Source organism: Lynx canadensis, chromosome X, assembly GCF_007474595.2.
Source record: "Lynx canadensis isolate LIC74 chromosome X, mLynCan4.pri.v2, whole genome shotgun sequence".
NCBI classification, from domain to species: Eukaryota; Metazoa; Chordata; class Mammalia; order Carnivora; family Felidae; genus Lynx; species Lynx canadensis.
Genome location: NC_044321.2, coordinates 53,162,318 through 53,185,623, shown reverse-complemented (window position 1 = coordinate 53,185,623; position 23,306 = coordinate 53,162,318). Strand labels below are relative to the sequence as shown.

The 23,306-nt window shown below is 41.4% G+C and overlaps 1 protein-coding gene across 1 annotated transcript in view; it reads right to left on the bottom strand.

Annotated features, from left to right (window-relative positions):
* Positions 1-2,340: 2,340 nt before the first annotated feature.
* Positions 2,341-23,306, bottom strand: part of AR (androgen receptor) — a 184,303-nt gene continuing 163,337 nt past the window's right edge. Inside the window, exons 4-8 of the mRNA XM_030305521.1 lie at positions 19,165-19,452; positions 13,229-13,373; positions 9,131-9,261; positions 8,195-8,352; positions 2,341-7,544 (exon numbers count right to left, since the gene is read on the bottom strand). Of these exons, the coding sequence (XP_030161381.1) occupies positions 7,389-7,544; positions 8,195-8,352; positions 9,131-9,261; positions 13,229-13,373; positions 19,165-19,452 (878 nt within the window). The 3' untranslated portion in view covers positions 2,341-7,388. The remainder of the gene's footprint in view (positions 7,545-8,194; positions 8,353-9,130; positions 9,262-13,228; positions 13,374-19,164; positions 19,453-23,306) is intronic.

Here is a 23,306-nt window from a genome sequence, read left to right as displayed (position 1 = left end):
ATTGGCTGGGTCACATACATTGTTATTGAGTCCTCAGCCTGGCCCAGTAGAGAGACATTGTGCAACCCCTATTACAGGTGAGGACACTGAGGCAAAGAAAGCTTCTGCATACTTCATCTGTCACCTCACCTGCATTTGTCACACCTCATTGATGGTCTGTATCTTAGGCTTATATATTCAACTTTGGATCTCATTTAAATATCCAAACTAAGAGAAAACAGGTGGCTACCTTGTCTAAACCTTTAAAAATCCCAAAGAAGGTGGGTTCAGATTTTACCTGGGTGGTCAAGGGTGAAAAGGCTTTTGAAAAACAGTGAGAATGTGAACATGCCCATTCCTTATGTGAACCTTGGCAAGAACTGGGCAGTGAAGCTCCTAATAATTTTATGCTCCCATAAGGATGAGGATGAGGGTGAACAGCTGGGTTTTGTGTGACTTTCTCCTGGTTGACAAGCTCAGGGTTTTTGATGGGAGGTTGTAATGGGTCATCAAGGTCCATCTGTATTTTCTAGCCCAGGCTCTTTGATATTTTGGTGGTCCCAGCTCAACCTATGCTAGGGCCAACACAAGGCAAATTTATAGCCCCTGTGCAAAGATTTTTTTTAAATATGTGAAAATCAACATAGCATAAAAGGTCACTGGGCATGATACCAACTCTTGACTTCAATAAAGAAAGCCAATAAAAAAGAGCTAATTAAAAAACTCTAATGACATTCTCCTAAAATTTTAGATGGTTTTATGTTTTAACAAATTAACAATGGTGATAAGAGAACATTAGCAGCTTTTCTCAAGTCTTTTTGTTAACAATAACTTGAGCCTGCAGCCACAACAGGGGCTGTGGCCAGGTTTTAGCTGGAAGACCAGCAAGCCAGTATTTTACACAATGGATGACATTTCTGAAAGCAGAGACAGAGACAAACTCAGAGTCACACATGGATTCCAACAAACAAGTTTCTGCCATTTTTAATTATATTTAGAGCAACAAAAGATTCCAAGATTACAAAAAAAAAAAAGAACACAGCACTAGCGCTTGGGGCTGGTCCTGCTGCCCAGTGGAGGCCAAGTGTCGTTTTAAGTAATGAAGCCCCATCAAAAGAACTTTCAAGCAAAATTAATGTTTCTTTTTTTAAAAAAATCTTTATATGATGTGTTCTTTCTTCTTTTCTTTACTTTTCCCCTCAACATTGAAAATTAATTCTTACATTTGGTTACATTGTGTGCTCCCTCCTGCTGCCAAATTAATCTCAAGGACAGCACAAGAATGTCATGTCTGAGGCACTCCCTAATCAATGTTCCAGTCTAGGGAAAAGCAGAAAGATGTCACTGAGTGGTTAGGGGACTCTTTTTTTTAGCTTGGGTTATCCCAGTGGTGGCTACTCTCAGCACCTGAGTAGCTTATGGGATAGGACAATCCCACAGGCACTTCACTGCAGGACAGTTAGCACCAAGGGCTAAGGTTGGGAAAGACTGCCGGCCTAGCCTGACTGTGGTGCAGGAAACAGAGTCCCAAAATGTAAAGCATCAGCCAGGGAGGGCACCACCAGAGAAGCAGCAACATTTTAGGATTTTCTTTCCTTTGGGGTATGTGTATGTTTCAATTTTCAGTGGCCAGTGGAATCTGGCCATTAATTAGTGTGGCTGTTAATGGGGATATGGGGACTGTTTTGGGCTACAAGGGCTACTCAATCCATAGCCTCTCATTTAATTCTATAAAAGGCTAAGAGACAAGTGAGATAAGAAACAGGATCAGTACCCCTGCTATATTGAATTGGGGTTGCTTAGCAATCAATGCACATTACCTACTTTCTGGTCAAATCAAATGGGGATGAATCAAAACTGCATCAAAGGCTGTTTTTCCTTTTAAAAGTCTACATGCTAAATCTAAATACTTAACACTCATTTCTCGGGGAAGAAACAGTCAAAATGGTTTGTTACCTCAGCCTAATAATCTGAAGAGAAAGAGTGACTAAAGTGGATTTTTCTGCCTTCTCCTAGAAATGGTTGAAGGTTGGGAGGCTCTGGGCAGCAGACCCCAGTGTCAATTTCTTAACTGAAGGAAAACATCCCTACCCATGGGCAGAGATGAACCTGCATTTACAGATATACAACTTCTAGTACACTGACAATTTTTTAACAGATAAAAACACATTTTCATTGTCAAAATCTTTACAGAACATACCCAAAACCAAAATTAGAGCACACAGACACCCAGTAGCAAGAGCACCTCAATCATAGGTGAGTGAATTGTGTGAAATATGGAGCGCTTGCTCCAGGTTCCCAAGTGCAGGAAACTGCCTTTTTCTCTCAAGGATGGTGAAGAACAAAGAATGCCCCTCCTTCCAAAGCTCAAGTCCTATTAGGAGGCCACTGGTTAATCATTTGGGTGGGCCTTTGGCCCCAAGTCTGGGCCTCCCTTGTGGTAAATCCCAGTTGATTCCAATGAGTCTTCACCACCCTTTACACATTCATCTGTCTTGGGCTAGTAAAGTGCAATACATCATGTACCCTATCCTTTTCCCCCTCTGCTTCTTTGTTAGGCCTATGGGTAAGGCCCCAGTAGAGGCAGAGATCTCTTAGTTATGTGATTAACCCAGGTATCTTTTCCATTCTGAGGAGAGCTTCCAAAATGTAACTGTGGCCTCTCTCATAAGTACATGGTATCAATTATGACCTGGAACCAAATATAAAGGTGCAGAGAAAGATAAAGCTATCAGAACACATTATATCTATACATATACAATTCAATCTGAAACATGGATACAAATACTCATTTACAATATATTTCAACCTTCTGCCGTAAACCCAGGAGAACTTTTTGTGCTGTCCAAAGTGAGCAGAAATGAGGAATTCTGCCTGCTGTCCCTTTAGTGCAAAATCTAGTCCTTTAAATGCTCCCCTTCTCAGCAAGGGCTTCACATCTTCAGATAACATGGGCACTAGCAAACACAGTGGCCAAGACAGCTCCATTTCCATCCATGCAATAATGGAGCTTTAAGAATTTGCTCAACAACTACTAGAGAAAAAGAAAGCTAGTTCTGCTTATAAAATCACTTAGTGAAGGACTTATAATCCTTTTTATTTTTTGAAATTATTTTCACTTTTATAAACATGTATATTGTTGGGGGAAACCCACAAAACTCTTATATAGGTCAGTCAACAACAAAAGTCCTTTAGTCTGTCTTTGGATAGTTTTCCAAAGAGGCACTAATGCTTGCTCCCTCCCTGCTCTTAAAATTTTGGTCTCTTAGCAGATACAGTGTAATCTTTGGTTACATAATGTGATGCTTTCATTTCTTTGTATTTTTTAAAAAACTACTTTCAAAGGTTTTCAAAGAGATTATTGGTAAGAAACAGACCTGCCTATAAAAGGCAGCAGGGGTAGAAACTTCCTTTTATAAGAAAATGAACATGCTAAATGGCTTATTGACTTTAAGTTTGGGATTTGAGCCTGTGCTTTAGCATTCCTGGTTCCCATGACCCTTTACAGGGGTTGAGCACAAAGGTCACTCCTTTGGCCCAGTGCCCACTCACCTGGGAAAATGGCACAAGATGATTAGTAGTCAGTTTCTTGTTTTCCCAGGGCCATGCAGGGATAATTACAGGGATGTCTTGAGAGAGTCTCATGAAGTACAACCCTGGCACAGGGCTGGAAAGGGGTAAAAGGGAGTGGCTTGGGCTTTTGAACCCTGCCAAATATCAAGGGAGAAAAGAGGGCAAGGCCATATCTGTGCTGTGGCTAATGAAACAAACAGAAAGTACTTGAAGCTCAAAGTTAGGTCATTTGTGTAGTGTATCATGTGGATGATGAAACTATTTCTCTTAAAGTGCAAATAGAATACTTCTTGATATATATGAATATATGTATTTAGAAGTAGAGTATGGACAGAGAGGGACTCTAGCATCAGCACGTTATTTCTCAACCTGGAATCACCTCAGCAACTACCCAAAGGACAGAGTGAAGCTTTTTTTTCTTCTTTTTTAGTTACAGTGAACATATATAAAAATATATGTGATATGGAATTTCTTTTTCAAAGATATGTTACAGAATCCTTCAAAAACTTCCATTCTCATTAAAAAAATAATGAAGTCTCCAAGAACAATGATACTGTCTGTGGCACAGAAAAGTTGTGAAACAAAGAACTCAACCCACATTTCAACTCAGAGGCCAGGCTTGGGATCACTACACAATGAACAAAAGCTGAAACTGCCACATGACTCTTTGGCCACAGAGTTTGTGACCCTGGCAGCTGTCTGCTACCTAGCACAGATGGGGCCTTCTCCCTGATGTTCTTTTTCTCTTCCTCACTCCATCCTCATTGTGCACTGCAAACCTCTTTGGAGACAGCTACCATGACTTGTCTGGTGAGTTATTCTCATCTTTCAGCTTACCAGGTGAGTGGATCTGGATGGCCCATCCTTCATGGGTGAGCAGACTGTGCCAACCACATCAAGTCTGTATAGCAGAGTACATGCAAAATGAGACTTTTGTCAATTACACTGGCTGGAACATCAATGGCCAAAAGAAAAAAAAAATCTCCCTTTTATCTGTGGGAGAACAAAGCTAAGCTAAAATCTCCTTCACTCACTGAAACCTCAGTGCAAAAACACTAGGCCTAAGGCCTTGTTTAGGCCATTTTCCCTAGTCTTGCCATTCAGAAATTCAGAGTAATTCAGTTGTTGCTGCTTTTAATTACACTGCTGTTTCACTGATTTTTGGCTTTCACAAATGCAAAACATACATATTCATAAAGACAAGAGTCACAATTGGGAAATCCATAAAGATGAAAAATTTTGTAGTCAGAGAAATAAAAAGGAGAGCATCTAGTATTTACAAGTAAAGGTATTATAATGATATAATCAAATCCATGTACCACAAAAGGTGAAAATCATTTCAAAACAGATGTAAAGGAACTATTAATCTATAACCTAGTTTAACTGAAAAGAGTGGATTTTTTTTCTTTAAAACAGCTAGAAGTAATCTTGTGAGCCTATACAAGCCAAATGATGTCATAACAAAGAAAACCATAATTTGTCTATCCCACCTCAGAAAGAGAACCTGTCAGCTTTAATTTTGTCCAGCAGTCTTAGACTGGTATATCACCCATCTTAGGTTCCCCTTTCCCTTGTTATTTAAAAAAGCTGTTTTGCAAGTTCATTTGGCTATTAATATCAACACAGAAATCAGAGGAGGAAACCCATGTAGATAATAACATGTCACTCAGATACTATCTTCTCAACAAGTAGAGTGAACCAACTGAAATGGGTAGCTTGGTAACATGCCCCTCATTTCTTGAGTTTAACAGATGACTTTAACAGCTAAGCGAGGAGGCAGTTGCCAAGATGAGAAAGTAGGTGGACATTCCTCCTGAACTCAGGATTGGGGGACAAAGTCAACAAAATAGAGGTGTGCCAAAGGACTATATGAAACCAGTGTCCCGGGAGCACACCCTGAGTTCATGGATGGCAGCCCATTGGAGCCACACCAACCAGAACTTTCCAACAGAAGTGATGGTTCTATAGTATAAATGTTTCAGTCTTCCTCTGACTGAGAGGCAGCAACAAAGGTGGGGAGTCTGAGTGAGTAGGGCCGATATCAGAGCCCAGAATCAGCAGCAGAGGATGATGATGAGTAAACTGACCAGATGGTGCTCATCTGGCTTTAGATTTTGCCTCTGAAGACTTTAATTTAGTAGTCAGTCTCCTCTTAGTTTCTTCTCTCTTCTTCCCATGACTTCTGTAGGTGGATATGCTGGGTGGCAAGGAGAGCATTTACAGGGTTTGTGGTTCTAGTGCCTTCATTCTTCTCATTCTGGTAATTGAGTTTTCTCTTTAACCCTGACCTTCATAGCCCCTTTAGCTGCTCTGGAGGAAGAAGTAGGTATTTTTCCACTTGGTGGGAAGGTATCATCTCTAAGGGACAAGGGCAAGATGCCCAGCTTGTCCAATCCCATTGATGCCTTCTTTCCAGTTTGTCTAAGGGCTCCAGAGATCGGATAGTTGATGAAAGACATTTGGTAAGAAGTTTTTGAGTCTACAGGTGTCTAGAGACAGATGTCAAGACTCTTGGCTTGCTGGCCTTCTTGGTGGTAGGAGCTCTTAGCAGAGAGTCTGTGAACATGCCCAAATAATGGACAAACATCACCACCATGGCTATAACACAGTCTAGTGAAGTCTAGGCACACAAAACACTGAAGGGAGGGTAAGAGGGAGCTTTCAGCTGCATGGCATCAGGCAGAAAACATTCAGATCTTTTAAAGGTAAGGGCAAAGAGTGCCCTAAGCAGGAAAACCACCAAGCCATCAATTCCTTTTCCTCTGACTCCAGCCCCAACCTCTTCCCTGATGCATAAATGGGAAAGCAGACCTCAATCTGTATAGGGTCTTCCAAAGGGTCAGATCTCTCCCTTCTTTCTTACTGGTTTGAGTCTTTAGTGGAAGTGACAAAGTTTTGGCTAAAGAGAACATTCAGTTCAAAGCTCTTAGAAAGGCTTACTGAAAGTCAATTCGAGGGTGGAGGCAGACAGTGAGAGAGAAAAAGTATTGGTTGTAGGGAAGGTATTCACATGCAGACACGTTTTCAAACAAGAAGCACATTTTCAGTACCATGAATTGCACTGCAGTTAACGCAGTCTAGCCATCAGGGGCCAAGGTTGTGGGCAGGTACTGGTGATCCATCTGTCTTCTTCCTCCCATCATCTCTTAAATCTGTCTCCTCCCCTCATCCCACTTCTAACTAATCTTTGTGGTCATTCTGTCCTCTAATGGCAATAGCCATTGGCAGAAAAGAAAGTTTCCCAGGGAGGCTGAGTTTGGAAAAAAACAAAATCAGTGACTCCCCATGCGCTTGCAATTTTCACCTTACTGTAGTCACTGTTGGTCTTTTTGAGGAATTGTGCTTGTTTTTATATTTTTTAAGAGGGAAAAAAACCTACAAGGATTTTTGGTTTTAGGAGCATTGTTTGTTTTTGTTTTTGTTTTCCCAGATACTCTTAGCTCTCTAAACTTCCCGTGGCATTAAGTGAGTAAATGTTTGCATGGCTGGCACACAGTGCAGTGCTATAAACAAGCACAACTTTACACTGGGCCACATGAGGATCATCACAGATTTAAAGAAATACAACACCATTCAAAACACAGATAAGAGCCATGGCAGGGAGCAGAGTCTGAAAGAGCCATGGGAGGGTCAGATAGGAAGGGAAAAAAAGAAAGGAGGAAAAGAGGGGGAAAAAAGTTTAGCAAATAGAACTCAGGAACATCTTCATGACAGATTGTACATCAAAAGAGGAAATTCCCCAAGGCACTGCAAAGAAGTAGTGCAGAATTGTAACAGGCAAAAGATATGTGAAAAGGGGAGTAGGGTAGGGTGAGAAAATGGGGGTCTCCAAAGCTTCACTGTGTGTGGAAATAGATGGGCTTGACTTTCCCAGAAAGAATCTTGGGCACTTGCACGGAGATGATTTCTGCCATCATTTCTGGAAAGTCCACGCTTACCATGTGGGACTTGATCAGCAGGTCAAAAGTGAACTGATGCAGCTCTCGTGCAATCTGTAGGGGGAACAATAAGAGGGAGAAAACAGGATTGACAAGGCGTTGGTTTGTATCAGGCTCTTCACCCCATCCTCCTTCACTGTCCTTGGCCCTCCTTGTGTGTGTGTGTGTGTTCACACACATGTACACTAAATGGTCTCCATGGAGTTACTGAGGGCTTTCAAGAGATCTCCTACACCATTGCAAGCTCTCCAACTCAGGACTGCATGTTCCTTTTCCTCAGCACATGCACTCGAATGCACACACACACTCTCTCTCTCTCTCTCTCTCTCTCTCTCTCTCTCTCTCTCTCACACACACACACACACACACACACACTCACGCACAAACACACAAACATGATTTAAGGAAGAGGGGAAAAACATTCAGGCCTGTTTTGTCTGACTAGAGAACTTATCTTCTCTAAGCCCTTTCCCTGAGTCCCAACTGCTCTGTTCTCAACTCCTCCACCTCTTTCACAATTTCCAGGGGCACTGTGACCCGTGTTCCTTTCCTCTCCATTGCATTTTCTTCCTGGACTAAACTCAAAGCCAGAGGAGAATGGAAGCACCTCCTAACAGGTGGTGCCAGATCCTAGAAGAGCATATTATCACTTGGCTCTATCAAGTTATTTCTCCCTGACAAAACACCCTCCATTGTTCGCTTACAGGTTGCACAGAGTCCAGGAGCTTGGTGAGCTGGTAGAAGCGCCTTGAGCAGGATGTGGGATTTTTTCTCTTGCAAGCAATGATACGATCAAGTTCCTTGATGTAATTCATTCGAAGTTCATCAAAGAATTTTTGATTTTTCAGCCCATCCACTGGAACTGATGTAGGATGAAAACAGAATGGGGAGGGAAGGCATGCCCACAAAGGAGCATTAGACAAAGCACCAAGTTTTCTGACAACAAACTTGACCCCCACCCGCACAGGGAGGGAACCATCTACTTGGTTTCCTGTCAGTTGAAGTCTGTATGCCTGGGTCCTTCAGGCTGCCAGCAAGTTCACAGAGAAAAAGCTAGCTGGACCCAATCTGAAAGGTATCAAGTAAATACAATTTACTAAGCCTTTCATTTTTCTGGTCTTCTCATCTACACATTTCTTATGACCTGTGGTTTTTATGTTGTCACAGTCCAGCCCTGACTTAGACAATTAAAATATATAGCTTTTAATATCAAAATTTGCCTCCTTTCCCTCTCACAGGTGCCAAGACAGCATTCTGAAGAGACATTAAAGAAAGATTACTTGGCTGCCTAATAAATCCTATCTGAGTTGCTTACATAGATCTCCTACTATTGCTCTGCAATAAATATTAGGTGGTTCTTGCCTGTTTCTATTGTAGAAGCTCTGGCAAATTTCAGAGACCTGCTACAGCCAGCTCCAAAAGCCTTGTTCCAGAGAAAGACTGGAGATAGGTGGGGATCCAATAGAGGTTGAGTTCTAGCAAAGATGACTTTCTTTGCTAAGGGAGAGTGGAAGAGGGAGGATGAATAAAGAAGGAAAATGCCTAGGAGCTGGCTTCTCTCTGATAAATCTTTAGTGGAAAAAGCTCCCTTCTTAGTCCCTATGGCACCAGGAGCATTTTTTGTCTCTCCGGGCACTTACTAATGCTGAATAGCAGCAGTGCCTTCATGCACAAAAATTCCTGGGGGGTGATTTGGAGCCATCCAAATTCTTGAGAGAGGTGCCTCATTCGTACACACTGGCTGTACATCCGGGACTTGTGCATGCGGTACCTGGGGAGAAGACATACAGAGAAAGGAAGGGACTAAGGGAGGGCTTAACAATAAGCTTTGGTTGCCCTCCCCAACCCAGGTTCTCTAAAAAGAGCTCACTGTTTCTCTTGCTGGTGCTTTAGTGATAAGGAACAAGCTTGTTCTTTTTTTCTTCCAAAATCCTGACATCCTGATAACTACTCATCTTCCCTGCCCAGGATATGGGTTAGCACATGGAATTTCCAGGTCCCTGTGCCCCTCGTGTTTCCTGAGACAGAGACAGGAAAGCCCAACCAAATGAACACAATGGGCCAAGCACATGGTCTCCCTGACTACAGTTCTAATATTCCAGCTACAGCCAGAGCCAGAACTTGCCTCCCAGGCATCCCAACTTGGAGAATTTCTAGGAGATAAGCTTTAGGAATCAACTCCTAACATAAGGACACCAGGATTCCCAAGTGACCATAGTAGTTTATCCTGTCAATTCCCCTGTCTCTTGGTGTAAATGACATTTCCCTTTATAGAAATTTTATCACTTAAAATAAAACAGGAAAGACTCCCCATATCCCTTCACAATGAGTTCCAATGCTTATTAAATCAGCAATGAAGTGTTTCTGAATGTCCAATCTAAATGTCCCCTGAAGGGGAGCCTATTCCCTCATATAATGGTTATTCCTTATCACAGTTTGGGAGTTATAAACACATGTGAGTTGCCTTTATTATAGTGGCTTGTCAACAGATCATCACATTATCACTTATAAATTATATAGGGAAGTGGCCAAGGCTTGAACAGTTTCTCGGGGCAGGGGGGCAGGCAACCTCTCTGTTTTATGACTGGCCATGGCAAGCCTCTAAGAAGATACAGCATCTTTCTGCTAGTTGGTCTTCCTGATTTTCAACATTTCAGAAATCATGTGTGTGTGTGTGTGTGTGTGTGTGTGTGTGTGTGTGTGTCTGTATGGGAGACAGAGAGAGAGAGAGAGAGAGAGAGAGAGAGAGAGAGAGAAACTGATTTTGTATCTTGTAAAGAAAGGAAATGGAAGTCCAACACCCACTTAAGTAGTGAGGAAAAAGACCCTGGATTGGGCTTGAAGGCTGTGGTTTGACATTTTGGTCCCCAAGACACTAGCCTTGTCCACAGGATAAACAGCCCTAGAACTGTTTAGGTAAAAGCCCAACACCCTATCTCAGAGAGATCTGAGCTGGCCTAGAGAAAAAGGGAAGGGGGCAGATGGTGTATTCATTTCAGGATGGATACCAGCTACAAAGAGGAAATGTTTAGATAGTATTTCAAGTAAACTGACCAAAGCAGTGTTGCTCCAAGGCCTTTCACACCCTAGAGAATTTTTTAAGGAGATCTGTTGACACTGGGACCTAACCTTGCTCCAGTCTCTACTGTACTTCCAAGCCTCTGTTGACGATAACACTACAGTCTTTTTACCACTAAAATTATGGTCCTAATGTGGAGGATTGATGCAACACTGCTGCAAACCCCAAGGACAGAGAAATGTGGGGAAAAGAGAGAAGAAAAGGGGAAAGGCAAGGGAAGGAATTCAGAGGGGAAGGTGGCAAGAAGGATAAAGGACAAAATGAGTAGGGAAAGAGTTAATGGGAAGGAAAGGGAGAAGAGTGTGGAAGGCAGAAAAGGGGCAGGAATGGAATATTCAGGAAGAGGGCAGAGGTAGAGGAGAATAAACAACAGTGAAGAAAAGAAGAGATGAAAATGGGAAAACACTGAGGACAGTGCTTGGCAAATAGTGTTCAATAAATGACATGTAAGAAGGTGCCATTATCATAGTATTCACCATTCTACAGATGAGAAGACTAAGGTTTAGAGAAGTTAAGTAATTTATTCAAGATCACACAGCTATGGTTCAAGCCCATCACCCTCACAACATGTGTTCTCCACAAAAAGGAGAGGAAGAAGGAAGAAAGCAGGGCTTATGACAGGTTTTGGTGTCAGAGAGATCAGGAAATGGGTTGGCTCAGAGTTCCTGTCTTTCTTTATGGACTTCATTCTCCATATTAGTATCTTGAAGAGGCTAGCAATAATTAGTGGCTTTAAACTGGAGGGTACTGTCTCCCTGCTTGGTGCTAGATGTATATGTGGTAAATTTGGGTTGTTACTGACATCTTCTTTGGTATTTGGTAGGCAGATATGAGGGATGTTAAACATAAGCATATTCAAACATGCAAGAACATCCTACACAACGAAAATTATTCCTCTGAAAATGTCAACAGTATCCCTGTTGAGAAACATTGGTTTAGATGTTTAAAGAGACTCTAAGAGCTCTAACATAGGGCTTCCTACATGGGGAATGGGGGCCCTGTTGTTTCAGGAGCCCTGGGTCTTGATGGGCCTAGGACTCTGCCCCTGTGGTGCCTTCTGAAAAAATACATGGGAGTGGGCCAGTGAGCTGAGAAGGGGTGCCACATTACTTACACAGAGGCAGAAAAGGAAATGAGGATTTAGAAAACAACAATTATCACCTTGCAAAGGTTTAAGGGCTCTAGATGAGGTGGGTGGTGCAGGAGCCCAGGGTATTAATTCAATCACTAGAGGGCAGCAGGAGGGTAGGGGTTAGAGTTAAACAGGAAGAGAGCTTTTAAAGGCCTGCCCCTGAAGATGGCATCATAGGTAACTCTTTCGAGATCTGGAAACCTCTAAACAGATTGTGCCAAAAGCCCAATGGTTATTCTTAGCTTCTGGCTACCAGGGTTGGCTGGGTTGGAAGAGGGCAGCTGGGGATACTCATTTTGCCCCATAAGGCCTTGCTGTACTGGAAGGAACCAGTAGCCTGTACATTTTATTTTAAGGCTCTTCTGGGTTAGAGGGCTGGAGAGGAAGGAAGGTCAACTTCTACCCTGACCAAAATGATTCTCTGTGGTGAAACTAGCTCAAGGTACTTGGGAAGGCTTTTTTTTTTTTGTCAGCTCCATGCACAATGTTATCAATGGACTTCAAACAGCAGACATAGAGAAGATTATCACAATTAGGGGAAGAGTATCCAAAAGGTATTTCTCTTATTTCTTGCCTATTATTGGACAGGCATTTTACATCCAATTTTAGTCATCATAACAAGCAACTTAAGAAAGTTATATTTTGTTAACAGACAAGGAAACTGAAGATCAGAGAAGTTACGTCTTACCCAAAGACTGTGATGCAGGATGTTATAGAGCAGAGATTTTAGCTGAGAAAAGTATAATTCCAAAATTTGAGCCCTTGGCCTAATTCATGAAAGATAAGTAGAGCTAGTGGCAGGGCAAGCATTAATTAAACCTGTTTTAAAGAGAAGGGAAGTAGCTAAGCCAATGTTGCATATCTAGAGAAAGGTGGAACTGTTCCTCCTTGTCATCTACCACCATGAGGCAGTATAGGAGCTGTGAGTTATACAGACATACTTTGAATTCTGCCACCAACATGCCTTCGGTGAGTCACTTTATTTTGTTGAGCCTAATTTTCCCCATCCATTAAAAAAAATACTATCTGTAAAAAGGGGAAATCAGGTTATCATGAGGACTTAATGGGGAAGGATTTTGAAAGTGCGTAGTATAGTTCTGGCACAGAGGAGTTGCTCAACAAATGGTGACTGGCCCTCAGTGGTAGGAAAGGGACCACAGGAACTTCAGCTTTCACAGCTAGAGTCCTTTGTCCATTTCCTAGTTGTTTTACAGTAAAGGAGAGGGGCCTTGACATGAGGTTGAGATAATCTACAAAGCAGGTCATAACCATGGCCAAGATACTTGGTTTTGGATAGGAAAGGAATGGTTCAGCACCAGCACCCACCCCCCCCCCCATTGCTTCCTACTAGGTGGCTTTTCAGCAAGGCAAAGCCACCTCAGATTGGGCAGGTTGGCTGGAGCCTCTACTGCCTCACCTATAGGACAAATGGGCCACCCCCACCATTATCCCCATTACCATCATCACCACCAAAAGATCTGGCCAGGATGTTATATTTATGTGAGTTCTGGGCCCATGAGCACTTACTCATTGAAAACCAGGTCAGGGGCAAAGTAGAGCATCCTGGAGTTGACATTGGTGAAGGACCGCCAGCCCATGGCAAACACCATAAGCCCCATCCAGGAGTACTGAATGACTGCCATCTGGTCATCCACGTGCAAGTTGCGGAAGCCTGAAGATGGGGCAGAGGCAGTGGTCAGACTGGGCAATGATGGGCTGAGTGAAGTCCCAGCCATCTGCTGGGCTGAGAATTGCTGAAACTCTAGCAGCTCCTGAGGAGTCCCAGGGACCATCAATACTGAGGAACAGGGGGAGAATAAACTATATGGTGGGGATAATAGTCCTTGCTCTCTCTACCTCACTAGGCTACTCAAATGAGATGATAATGGAGGCAAAATATGGTACTGTCAGTTGGCAGAGAATAATAATCTAACACTGCTTATAATGAGTGAACTCTTTTATAAGTATATTACTTATATTAGCTCATTTATTCTTCAAAACAGTACAATAAATTAGGTTCTATGAGTAGCCCCATCTTGTGAATTAGTAAAAGTGAATCACAGAAAGGTTAAGAAACTTGTCCAAGATTGTAAGGCTAGTGACTGGCAGACTACATTTCAAAGCCAAGCAGTCTGACTCCAAAGCCTGTGCTCTTGATTACTATGCCTTTCTGAAGATGCAGTGTAATAATCATTTCTCCTATATGAACAGCATTTTTCAATTTACAAAGATCTTTTCCAGATATATACTTATTTTTCCCTTCTAACAATCCTGGGAAATGAATATTATTACATATCAGCATATGTTGGAATGCATTTGACAGCCACTGCCTTCTCTATGCCACCTTCAGGCTCTTTATCTTTTCTCTGATCCTCTTTAGGACTCACTTCCTGTCCATTATTTTGTACTCAACAAGTAATCTGACTTTGCTAGTTCCCTACTCTACCATTTCTGCCCTACTACCATTATTATACACAAATAAGTTCTTTATGACCTGCCTCCTTAGACTAACTTCTTGCCACTTATCTTTTCATAATTTAGCTTCTAATTATTCTGAAAAACTTAGTTTGCTGAACACATCATACTTTCTCATGCCTCCGTATCTCTGCTATCTCTGCATAGTCAGTTGCCTTTGTCTAGAATGTATTCCTCCCTCCCTAGGCTTTCCATATGATAAATACCTACTCATCTTTAAAATTTTCACTGAAAATCTACTTCCTCTGTGAAACCTTTTCCAATTCATCTAAGCAGACAATGATTCTTGTTTCACCTTCTTACTGAGCTTTGTGTAGCCCCACCCAATTACAACACTTATTACACAGTATTGGAATTTACTTAAGTACACATCTATCTCCTCCACAAGACTTGTAGATTCCTGAAAACAAGAACCATCCCTATTTCATGTTTTCTCCTTAGTACATAGCACAGTTCAGATAGTTGAGTACACATTTTTGAAATATTCATTTAACATTTATTATTTAATTTAATAGTAATTAAGAGGACTAAGGATTCCCATTTTTTTCATTTTATAAAATGGGAATCCAATGATCTCCAAATTATCTACCTTAGTCTCAGAGAGCAGAAGCTCCTAGATGCTACTTCCACAATACCACACAGATAGATCAGATGTAGCTATATTCTTCTGGAGGTTTCCAGACAGTTAGATGCTTAGAGAATCACTTCAGAGCTTGTCTTCTACCAGTATCTCAATTCTCTTTTCCCCCAAATATCCAGAATTATCAGAAATTTTGTTTTGCTATACCTCATTAGGAATGCTTCCATTAATTTAGATAAAGTTTCTAAGTTTCCCATTGATGACCTCATTTAACTCTCACAATAACCCTAGAGAGAAGAAAATATGACACTCATTTTTCTAACAAAGAATTTGAGGGCTAGAGAAGTTAATGGACTTACCCAAGGTCATATAGTCTATGTGTGGCTGAATTGGGACTAAAACCTAGGTGTTCTAATTCTCTTCAGGGCCTTTTCCACTCTACTGCTGAAGGGCACAACTCAAGAACTACCAAGTTCATGAGCTTTTGGTAGCCATAGACCGAGGTCTGAAGTGTACACTATGTAGACATGTCGTTCTGCTTAGTTGGTCCTTGTCTGCCCCAAAACCCCATTTCCCTTTTTCTCTCCTCTCCTCTCCTCTCCTCTCCTCTCCTCTCCTCTCCTCTCCTCTCTTTCTTCTCTTCTCTCTTCTCTTCTCTTCTCTTCTCTTCTCTTTCTTCTCTTTCTTCTCTCTTCTCTGTTCCAACCCTACCAGACATCAGGGATTCTAGAGTCCTCATATCACCACCATTGCAGTTCAATTGGTTGACTGCAATCTTAGCTCCCAGGCCTTAGCATCCTATCTTCACTGTAGTGATATGCTGACAGACTAGCTGAAACCTGAGACCCCAGAGTGTTTCTTGACAGAAGTCATTCTGTAGCACAGAACTCTTGATACTGACTCTTCCTAGTAGGACACAAAAAGCAGGGATCGAGCATGGAACATAACTTGGGGAAAGGGCCCAGGAGCTTGAAACCTGAGCCTCTGGAGTGGAAGCAAGCAAAGACTTGGCTGCTGAGTGTGTGAATAAGAGGATGTGTAGGGAAAATGAGGATTAAACTGTACAAGTACTAAGGAAGCTGTCAATACTGATGCTTTTTTCACTCCTTGAAATTCCAGAGAGCTAACAAAGAGGAGAAAAAAGGGAAAGCTTAGTTTGACTGTAATACTAACTAACTAATAATACTAGTGGTCCTAGTGAGACCTGCTTAGAACTCAATCCTAATTACTGTGTATACATAAGCAGCATAGCAGGCTAATTTTCCTACAGGTCTAATATAATTGCAATACCTAACTCTGTTTTCTAATGCTTAGGCTTTGAAGTTGTCTGCTCAGATAGCATGATTATTAAGTAAGGGGTGACTTGAGGAAACAGTAGCTCCAGCCTATAGGTTTCCTTCAGTACACCTTCACTTAACACCTATTTGGTATTGTATTAGGCTATTCTGGATAAATGAAGAGGAGTTATTCTCAAGTTTTGAAACATACCAAACAGGTTAGGGAGCAGAAGTAGTTTCACTGAGATTCTGTTTTCTTGATAAAATTTAGTCAACTATAATTTCTTAGCAATCTGTAGTGGAAACCTATAGTCCCGCATCTACTCTGGGAGAACATGTCCAAAGAAAAGCCAGCTAGGAAATCTTTGGTGTGCTAACGCATTCAATAACTAAGGTCTTCAAATAAGATAATTCATCCCTGGGACCCATGCAGGAGCTTCTAAGCAAGGCTGGTGGCAGCTTAAATTGATTTTAGTTAAAGCAGTGTCTTTAGTATTCAAGCCTCATAATAATGACCTATCATTTACACAGCATCTACTATGGTTTCAGCTACTGTACTAGGTCCTCTTTATACTTAATCTGAATGTTGCTAACAATTTGCAAGTTAGTGATTGTTCTACTATCTCTACAAATGAAAAAACAAAAGCACATGTCGACATGTGATTAGCTCAGGGTCACACAACTAGTATATAGTGAAGATTCCAAATCAGAAGCATCTGATCACAAATGTACCGAAAACCATCTACGCACCACCTCTCAAATGATAGTTATTATTTATTAAAGTCCAGGTACTATACTAGGCAATTTACTTATATGATCACCATCACAGAAAACTTAAAAGAAGAAAATTTATTCAAGTAGATGCCTAGCATGGTGGCTCGCACAGGACAGTAATGCAATCTGTTGAATGAGCAAATAACTAGAACTAGTAGGTAATTATCAATCATATAGATAATAACAGTTCTTATAAATGTGGTAATTGGATTCTTTTGGAACTACTATTTTAAAAAACCCAGGGTCAGAGATCATTTCCTTGGATGAGCTATGGTGAACTGATACTGACTTGCAGACTTGTTAATGTTAAAGGGAGGGCTTCTGATTCTGGGGGTTGGGCTGAGGAAAGCCAATGACTCCGAATCATACAAATTCTGCCATAATGATTTGCACTAGTTTATTGTAAACACCATCAAATTAGAAATCAGGGAATGTGAACCCAAATTCTGGTTCTAATTTGTTAAGTAACAAAATGGAATAAGTTAGTTAACCTCTTTGAGCCTTGTCATTTGAAATGGAAATAGTAGCTTCTATGATTAACAGGACTGCTCTGAGGATTAAGTGGAATCACATCTATGAAAAGTTTCTCTCTCCTATATAATAGGGTAATTTAGGTGGTTGGCAAGAGCTAGGAAAGACTAAAATGATTCTCTGTTACACATGTGATATTAAGACATCCAGCTGAATAAGTAATAAGAATTAAAGAAATTTTCTATTTTATTCATTTTTGTATTTTTTCCTTCTTTTGTGAACTCTGTTTTGGCACAGTGCATACAAAACCAGAGTCCTTGGGTCTTCTTCCCAGTGATCGTATTGGCTAGTCGACCTCAGCTTCTCAAGCAGGGAAGGTGTATGACTGGGCCTTGTGAGTTAAAAATAGAGGTTCGATAGCCAACATGCAAGGTCTTCAAAGGCGGCTTTGAAGTGGGCATCCAAGTGGGCTTGGATAAGGCTTTGACCCCTCACTATAAATCCCAGGGCTTCAGAACTATAGGGGCACTACATAGACTATGGGTAGAGTGGGATGAGGAGAAGATTTGGAATTAGGAAGGGACCTGGGCTCAAGTTCTGGTCCTACTACTTTCTGAGCATGTAGCTGTAGGCCAAGCATGCCACTTCTTAGAGCCTTAATGCTTTTATGTATAAAAAAGAAAAAAGAATCCCTACTTTATAGGATTGTTATGAAGATCAAATCAGGTAATACAAATGAAGCTGTTCTGTTCACCATAAATTTCCATATGAATGGCAGTTATTCTTAGAACACATGTTAATCTTTGACTCCATAACAAGTTTAGGTTGTCCATATTTCAAACGAATCTTTGAGTTATAGAATTTTGGGATGAAGACAACCATCAAAGTATTTATTCTTCATTGGTTTCCAAACTATGTTCCTTGGAGCCCTAAGATTCTGTAAGATTGACCTGAGGCTTATTTCACGGTAGTGAGTGAGAGGCACTGGCTTTAAATCAACCAGCTCTACTTGGATCTGTATACAATGTTTTTAACAAATAAACAGTTTGGCTGCTAAAGGAAAGTTTATCCTTGGATAGAGGAACTCTGAGGTTTCTTCAAGCTCTAATATTCTAATAAACAGACCAGTTCAAACCTCAGATGGCCTAGGTATAAAGTGAGTTCCCCACCATTGGAGGTAACCAAGCAGAAGGTAGACAGACATTTTGTATTTCTTTCACTATCACCTAATATTTCCTCCCACTATAATTCCTAAGGCAGTTTAAAGAGCACTAAGAGTTCCTTGAAGCAAAATTTGAAAACCATCAATTTAGTCCAAACTACTCCTCTCACAATATAGATGAAGAAATTGAGACCCAGAAAGGGAAGGGGTCACACAATGAGTTAGTAGAACCTAACTGTTCTGAACCTAGAACTAGAACCTAAGTGTTCTGACTCTCAATCCCTTCTTTCTACCATATTATATTAGAAGAGTTCCTAAAGGTAATATTGATGACAGAGTATCAGTCAGGCTCAAAACTATCTTTGCAGGTGAGCCTGTATGTGCACATGTAGAAGAATATCTTAAGGTATATAAGGTTATGGTGTCCACATGGTCTGTGATTATGGGGACATTCGCTGACTATATATGTGGGTTGAACATGCAAACGTGATTGCTGTATGCTGATGTCAGGAATATGGAATATTCCATAATGCTGCTCTTCTTGATTCATTAATTTTCCTTATTTTTAAAATGGAAATTATACCATTCACTTCCCTCCATAGGGTTATAGTGAGGACTGCATGAGTTAATTGGCAGGGAAGGATCAGACATGGCGCTGGCCCATAGGAGCAATTCACTAAATATGATCTACCTTATCCCATGCCCCTAGTTTCCATTTCCTTACCAGGCAAGGCCTTGGCCCACTTGACCACATGTACAAGTTGTCTTTCGCCCAATTCATTAAGGCTAGACAGCAAGGCTGCAAAGGAGTCGGGCTGGTTGTTGTCGTGTCCAGCACATACCACGCCTGGCTCAATGGCTTCCAGGACATTCAGAAAGATGGGCTGACACTCATAGCCTTCAATGTGTGACACTGTCAGCTTCTGGGTTGGCTCCTCAGTGGGGCTGGTGGCATTGGAAGCCTCCCCTTCCTCCTGTAGTTTCAGATTACCAAGTTTCTTCAGCTTCCGGGCTATTGGGAAGGAAAGGAAACTTGGATTTATTATCAACGGCCAAACACACAACTCAACTACCCTGTTAGAAGAGTTGACTAAGCTAAGAAAATAAGTATGCTCATTCTCCCTGGTTACAGAATCTAAACTCCGTAAGGACAAGTGCTCAGTTTAAACACTGGTTGAATGAATTGAATGAATGAATGAATGATTCATCATTCCAAATCCCTACTAAATCCAAAGTTTCATATCTTGCTTTCTCCTCAGGCCCACTCTGGATTTAATAAATGGGAATTTTCTCGTGTTACAGCATTTCCTACTGAATGCTATAACAGCCTCAGATATTGTCAAATGTTTACACCCATAGTTGAACATACACTGTAACACTAATATTGATTTTCATCTTTACCGAAGGGGAAATTAAGAAGCTAAAGGGCTGAAATCCCCAATATTATCAAAGAACTAACAGAATGTCCCTGACTCTATACTCTGTAAAATAGGAGCCATACTAAGAGGCAGACATCAGAAAGAATGATAGAAATAGCATTATTTAAAACAACAATAATCTCAAACTCAAATCTGAAGAGCCAACCTCCCCCTGTGCCTGCACACACACAATTTAGATAGAGGTTTTTGGGCGTCCTGATGTTTATTTTGTTTTATTTTCCCTGGCATTTATATTGGCAGAAATATAAGTAATTGAAAAGGTTATAACTTTGAGGCCTAGCATAGGCAGTTGTACTGGGGAGAACCATAAGCTACTTTATGTTTAATCCCTTTAAAATAGCAATAATAATAAGTAAAAAATAAAAGAGAGAATTTGATTGCTCAATTTAAATGGATAAATAGAACAAAACCCGTTGTTCATATGTTTCTGGATCCTATAGAAAAAGATCTGGAACTGACTTCTGGAACTGACTTTCAGTTATAATTAGAAAAATAAGTCTTGGAAACTCCAATCATAGTGCAACTCAGTAAGTCAATGCAAGGGTGGATCAAACATTTGGATCAACAACTAGGATACAGGAGGAGAAAATGGTAGGGTTGGTGGTGTAAGAGGAACACAGAGAACTCAGGGTAAAATAACAGGTGAGACTAGAAAATCAACCCAAAGTACAAGATGACATTGTCCAGCAATCATTTCTGCAGGGCTTGCACAGTCAGTATTAAGGAGATATGCACACACACTGTCAACTCCCATGCCCCACCTCCACCAAGGGCACAGGATAGAAGGTATGGGCCCATCTTCTCCCAGATCTAGAGGCCTGGAACCCAAAATATCTTGTCATGTGGTGAACCAACTGCTGACATGGATTCTTGTAGGCGTCTGCACAGTTTGGTAGTGCCTCCTGGATCTGTTCCCTTGGTACAGTTTCTAAAGGTAGACCCCATCTTTCCCATCACTAGCAGTTCCTGGCTTTGAGCTCAGGAGCTGTCAGACCATGTCTTCCCCATTCCAATCTGAAAGAGGACAGAGATGTCATTAGCTCTATGCCTGAGGTAACTAACAAAAATGAAGATAACTATTTTTTTTAATTTTTTAAGTTTTTACTCATTTATTTTTAATATTAAATATAATTTATTGTCAGATTGGTTTCCATACAACACCCAGTGCTTATCCTAACAGATGCCCTCCTCAATGCCTATCACCCACTTTCACCTCTCCCCCACGCCCCGTCAACCCTCAGTTCTCGGTATTTAAGAGTCTCTTATGGCTTGCCTCCTTCCCTCTCTGTAACTTTTTCCCCCTCCCCCTCCCCTATGGTCTTCTGCTAAGTTTAAAGATAACTATTTTTTCAGGGTCTTCTATGTGCCTCACTTCATGAACACATTGTATAATTTATTTACACATGATCCTAGGAAGTTAGGAGTATTTTCTATCCCTGTTTTATAAGTGAGTAAACTTAGGAAACACAGATATCAAGAAAGGGAACCCAATAATCTGAACCTGGTTTGCTGACTACGAAGCTTATGCTCTTTCTACTGTATCATGATGCTTCCTCAAGGTCTCTGAAGCCTGAACACTACTTCTAGCCAAACAGCAGAGTTGAGGAGCGGGGCTGGGCTTATATTCCCTCTGACTTCCATCCTCACCCTTGACTTCAAACTTCAGTAACTAGTATCAAATCCAGAAGGGAAGAGGCAGGAAACTATGAAAATATTCCAGCCATGTGCCCAAAGTAGAAACAGGTTTGGGACACTATAATGGCCTTAAAATTCACATACAATGACAAAGTAGGAAAGGTCTACAGAAATCTTCTCACCCAGGAGCCACAGCTTCAAAATACCTTCAGGGTCTACATAGGCAATAGAGTGGTGTGTGCTTGTCTGTGTGTGTGTGTGCGCGCACAGGAGAATGGTAGGAACTTTGGTGAACAAGAGTAAATGGCTACTGGCCTTCCTGCCCCTGCCATGCACATGCACGTGCACACATACACACAACCCTAGAAGGCATTAGTGTAACATTGAAAAATCTTCCTGGAGCTCCTCTGTATTCTAAAGGTAAATTAGTACTTAGCTACCATTTTGAGACTTCTGACATTAATCCAAACTTTCAAGTCAAAGATGGGGAGGCTGAGTCCAGAAAGAGTGATCACCTACTGGCAAAGCTAAGACTAAAACCAGGGCTTTTATTCCTGATCCAGAGTTCTATGTGCCACATCAGCTCTCTTTTTGACTAACTTGTTTCTACTTTGTCACAGTTCTTGCCTCTCTGAGTCTCTTCTAGATATGCACTGTCCAACACAGTAACTATCCACAGGTGGTGATTTACATTTAAATTAATTAGAATTAAAGAAAATTAAAAATATAACTCATTCTCACTAGCTACATTTCAAGTGCTCAACAATACAGACATAGAATATTTCCATCATCCCAGAAAGTTCTATGGAATAATGCTGTGAATCTAGACTGTTTTCTGGGGCAGCTGTCTCATTCGTCATGCCCTATTCATGCTATTGATAAAGAAGAAAAGAATATAAATAAATTTTATACCGATGAATCTATGAGCTTTTCTGAAAGGTACAGGGACAAAGCAATTGGTGCTGATGCAATCAGTGAAGTATGCTCTGTCACCTCAACTCTCTCACCAGAGATCTCAGTGGGGTGATGACTCGTGGACCTAAGTAAACTGATTACAAGCAAGAGCAGTATGTGCAGATACTTTGGGGAGAATCCATCAACATGAAATAATTCCCCTTCTCTACATAGTGCTAATGAGAACTTGGCTGGTATTTTCACATCCTCCTCCTCTAGATCTATATGGCATCTGCTTGAGGAAAAGAAGCTGCATTCCCACTGGCCTCTAAGACCCGGGTAATGTGCTGTCCTTGCATCCACACTGGCCCAAGCTGCACCAGGTGTTCTGGCCTCTCTGCCTGAAGAGGGTGACTGTACTGAACGTAATTGAAATCAGATTCCATTCATTCTGCCAGGGGATCCTCTGTTCTCTTTCTGCAGCAGAGACCAGCATGTTGCTAGACGACTTGGAATGCTGGACAATGAGGCTTGATAGTCTCAGCTGTTACCCAATGCTCAAGGCCTTGTTTTCTTCCATGAAGGCCACCCCCACACCCCTCCTTCCTTCTGCACCTGAGCCCCAGCGTCAGATCTAACTCTTTCATGTGAGGTACAGGCCTGCCAACTCCTATTATGGCAGAGACCCACTGGTTTACTTAAATTGAGGGTGAATTCAGGAGAAAAGGGATGGTAAAGGTGGATAGTCTTAATGGTGTTTGCTGTTTTGCATCTCTTCCCTGTCTTTCAGTCTCAGGTCAGATCAGTGACAACAAAGGGCCACTGGCAAGTCACTTCCCTGTCCCAACTTGCTCTGTAGGGGATTGGAGCACCTGACATGATGTCTGGATCCTGCTGT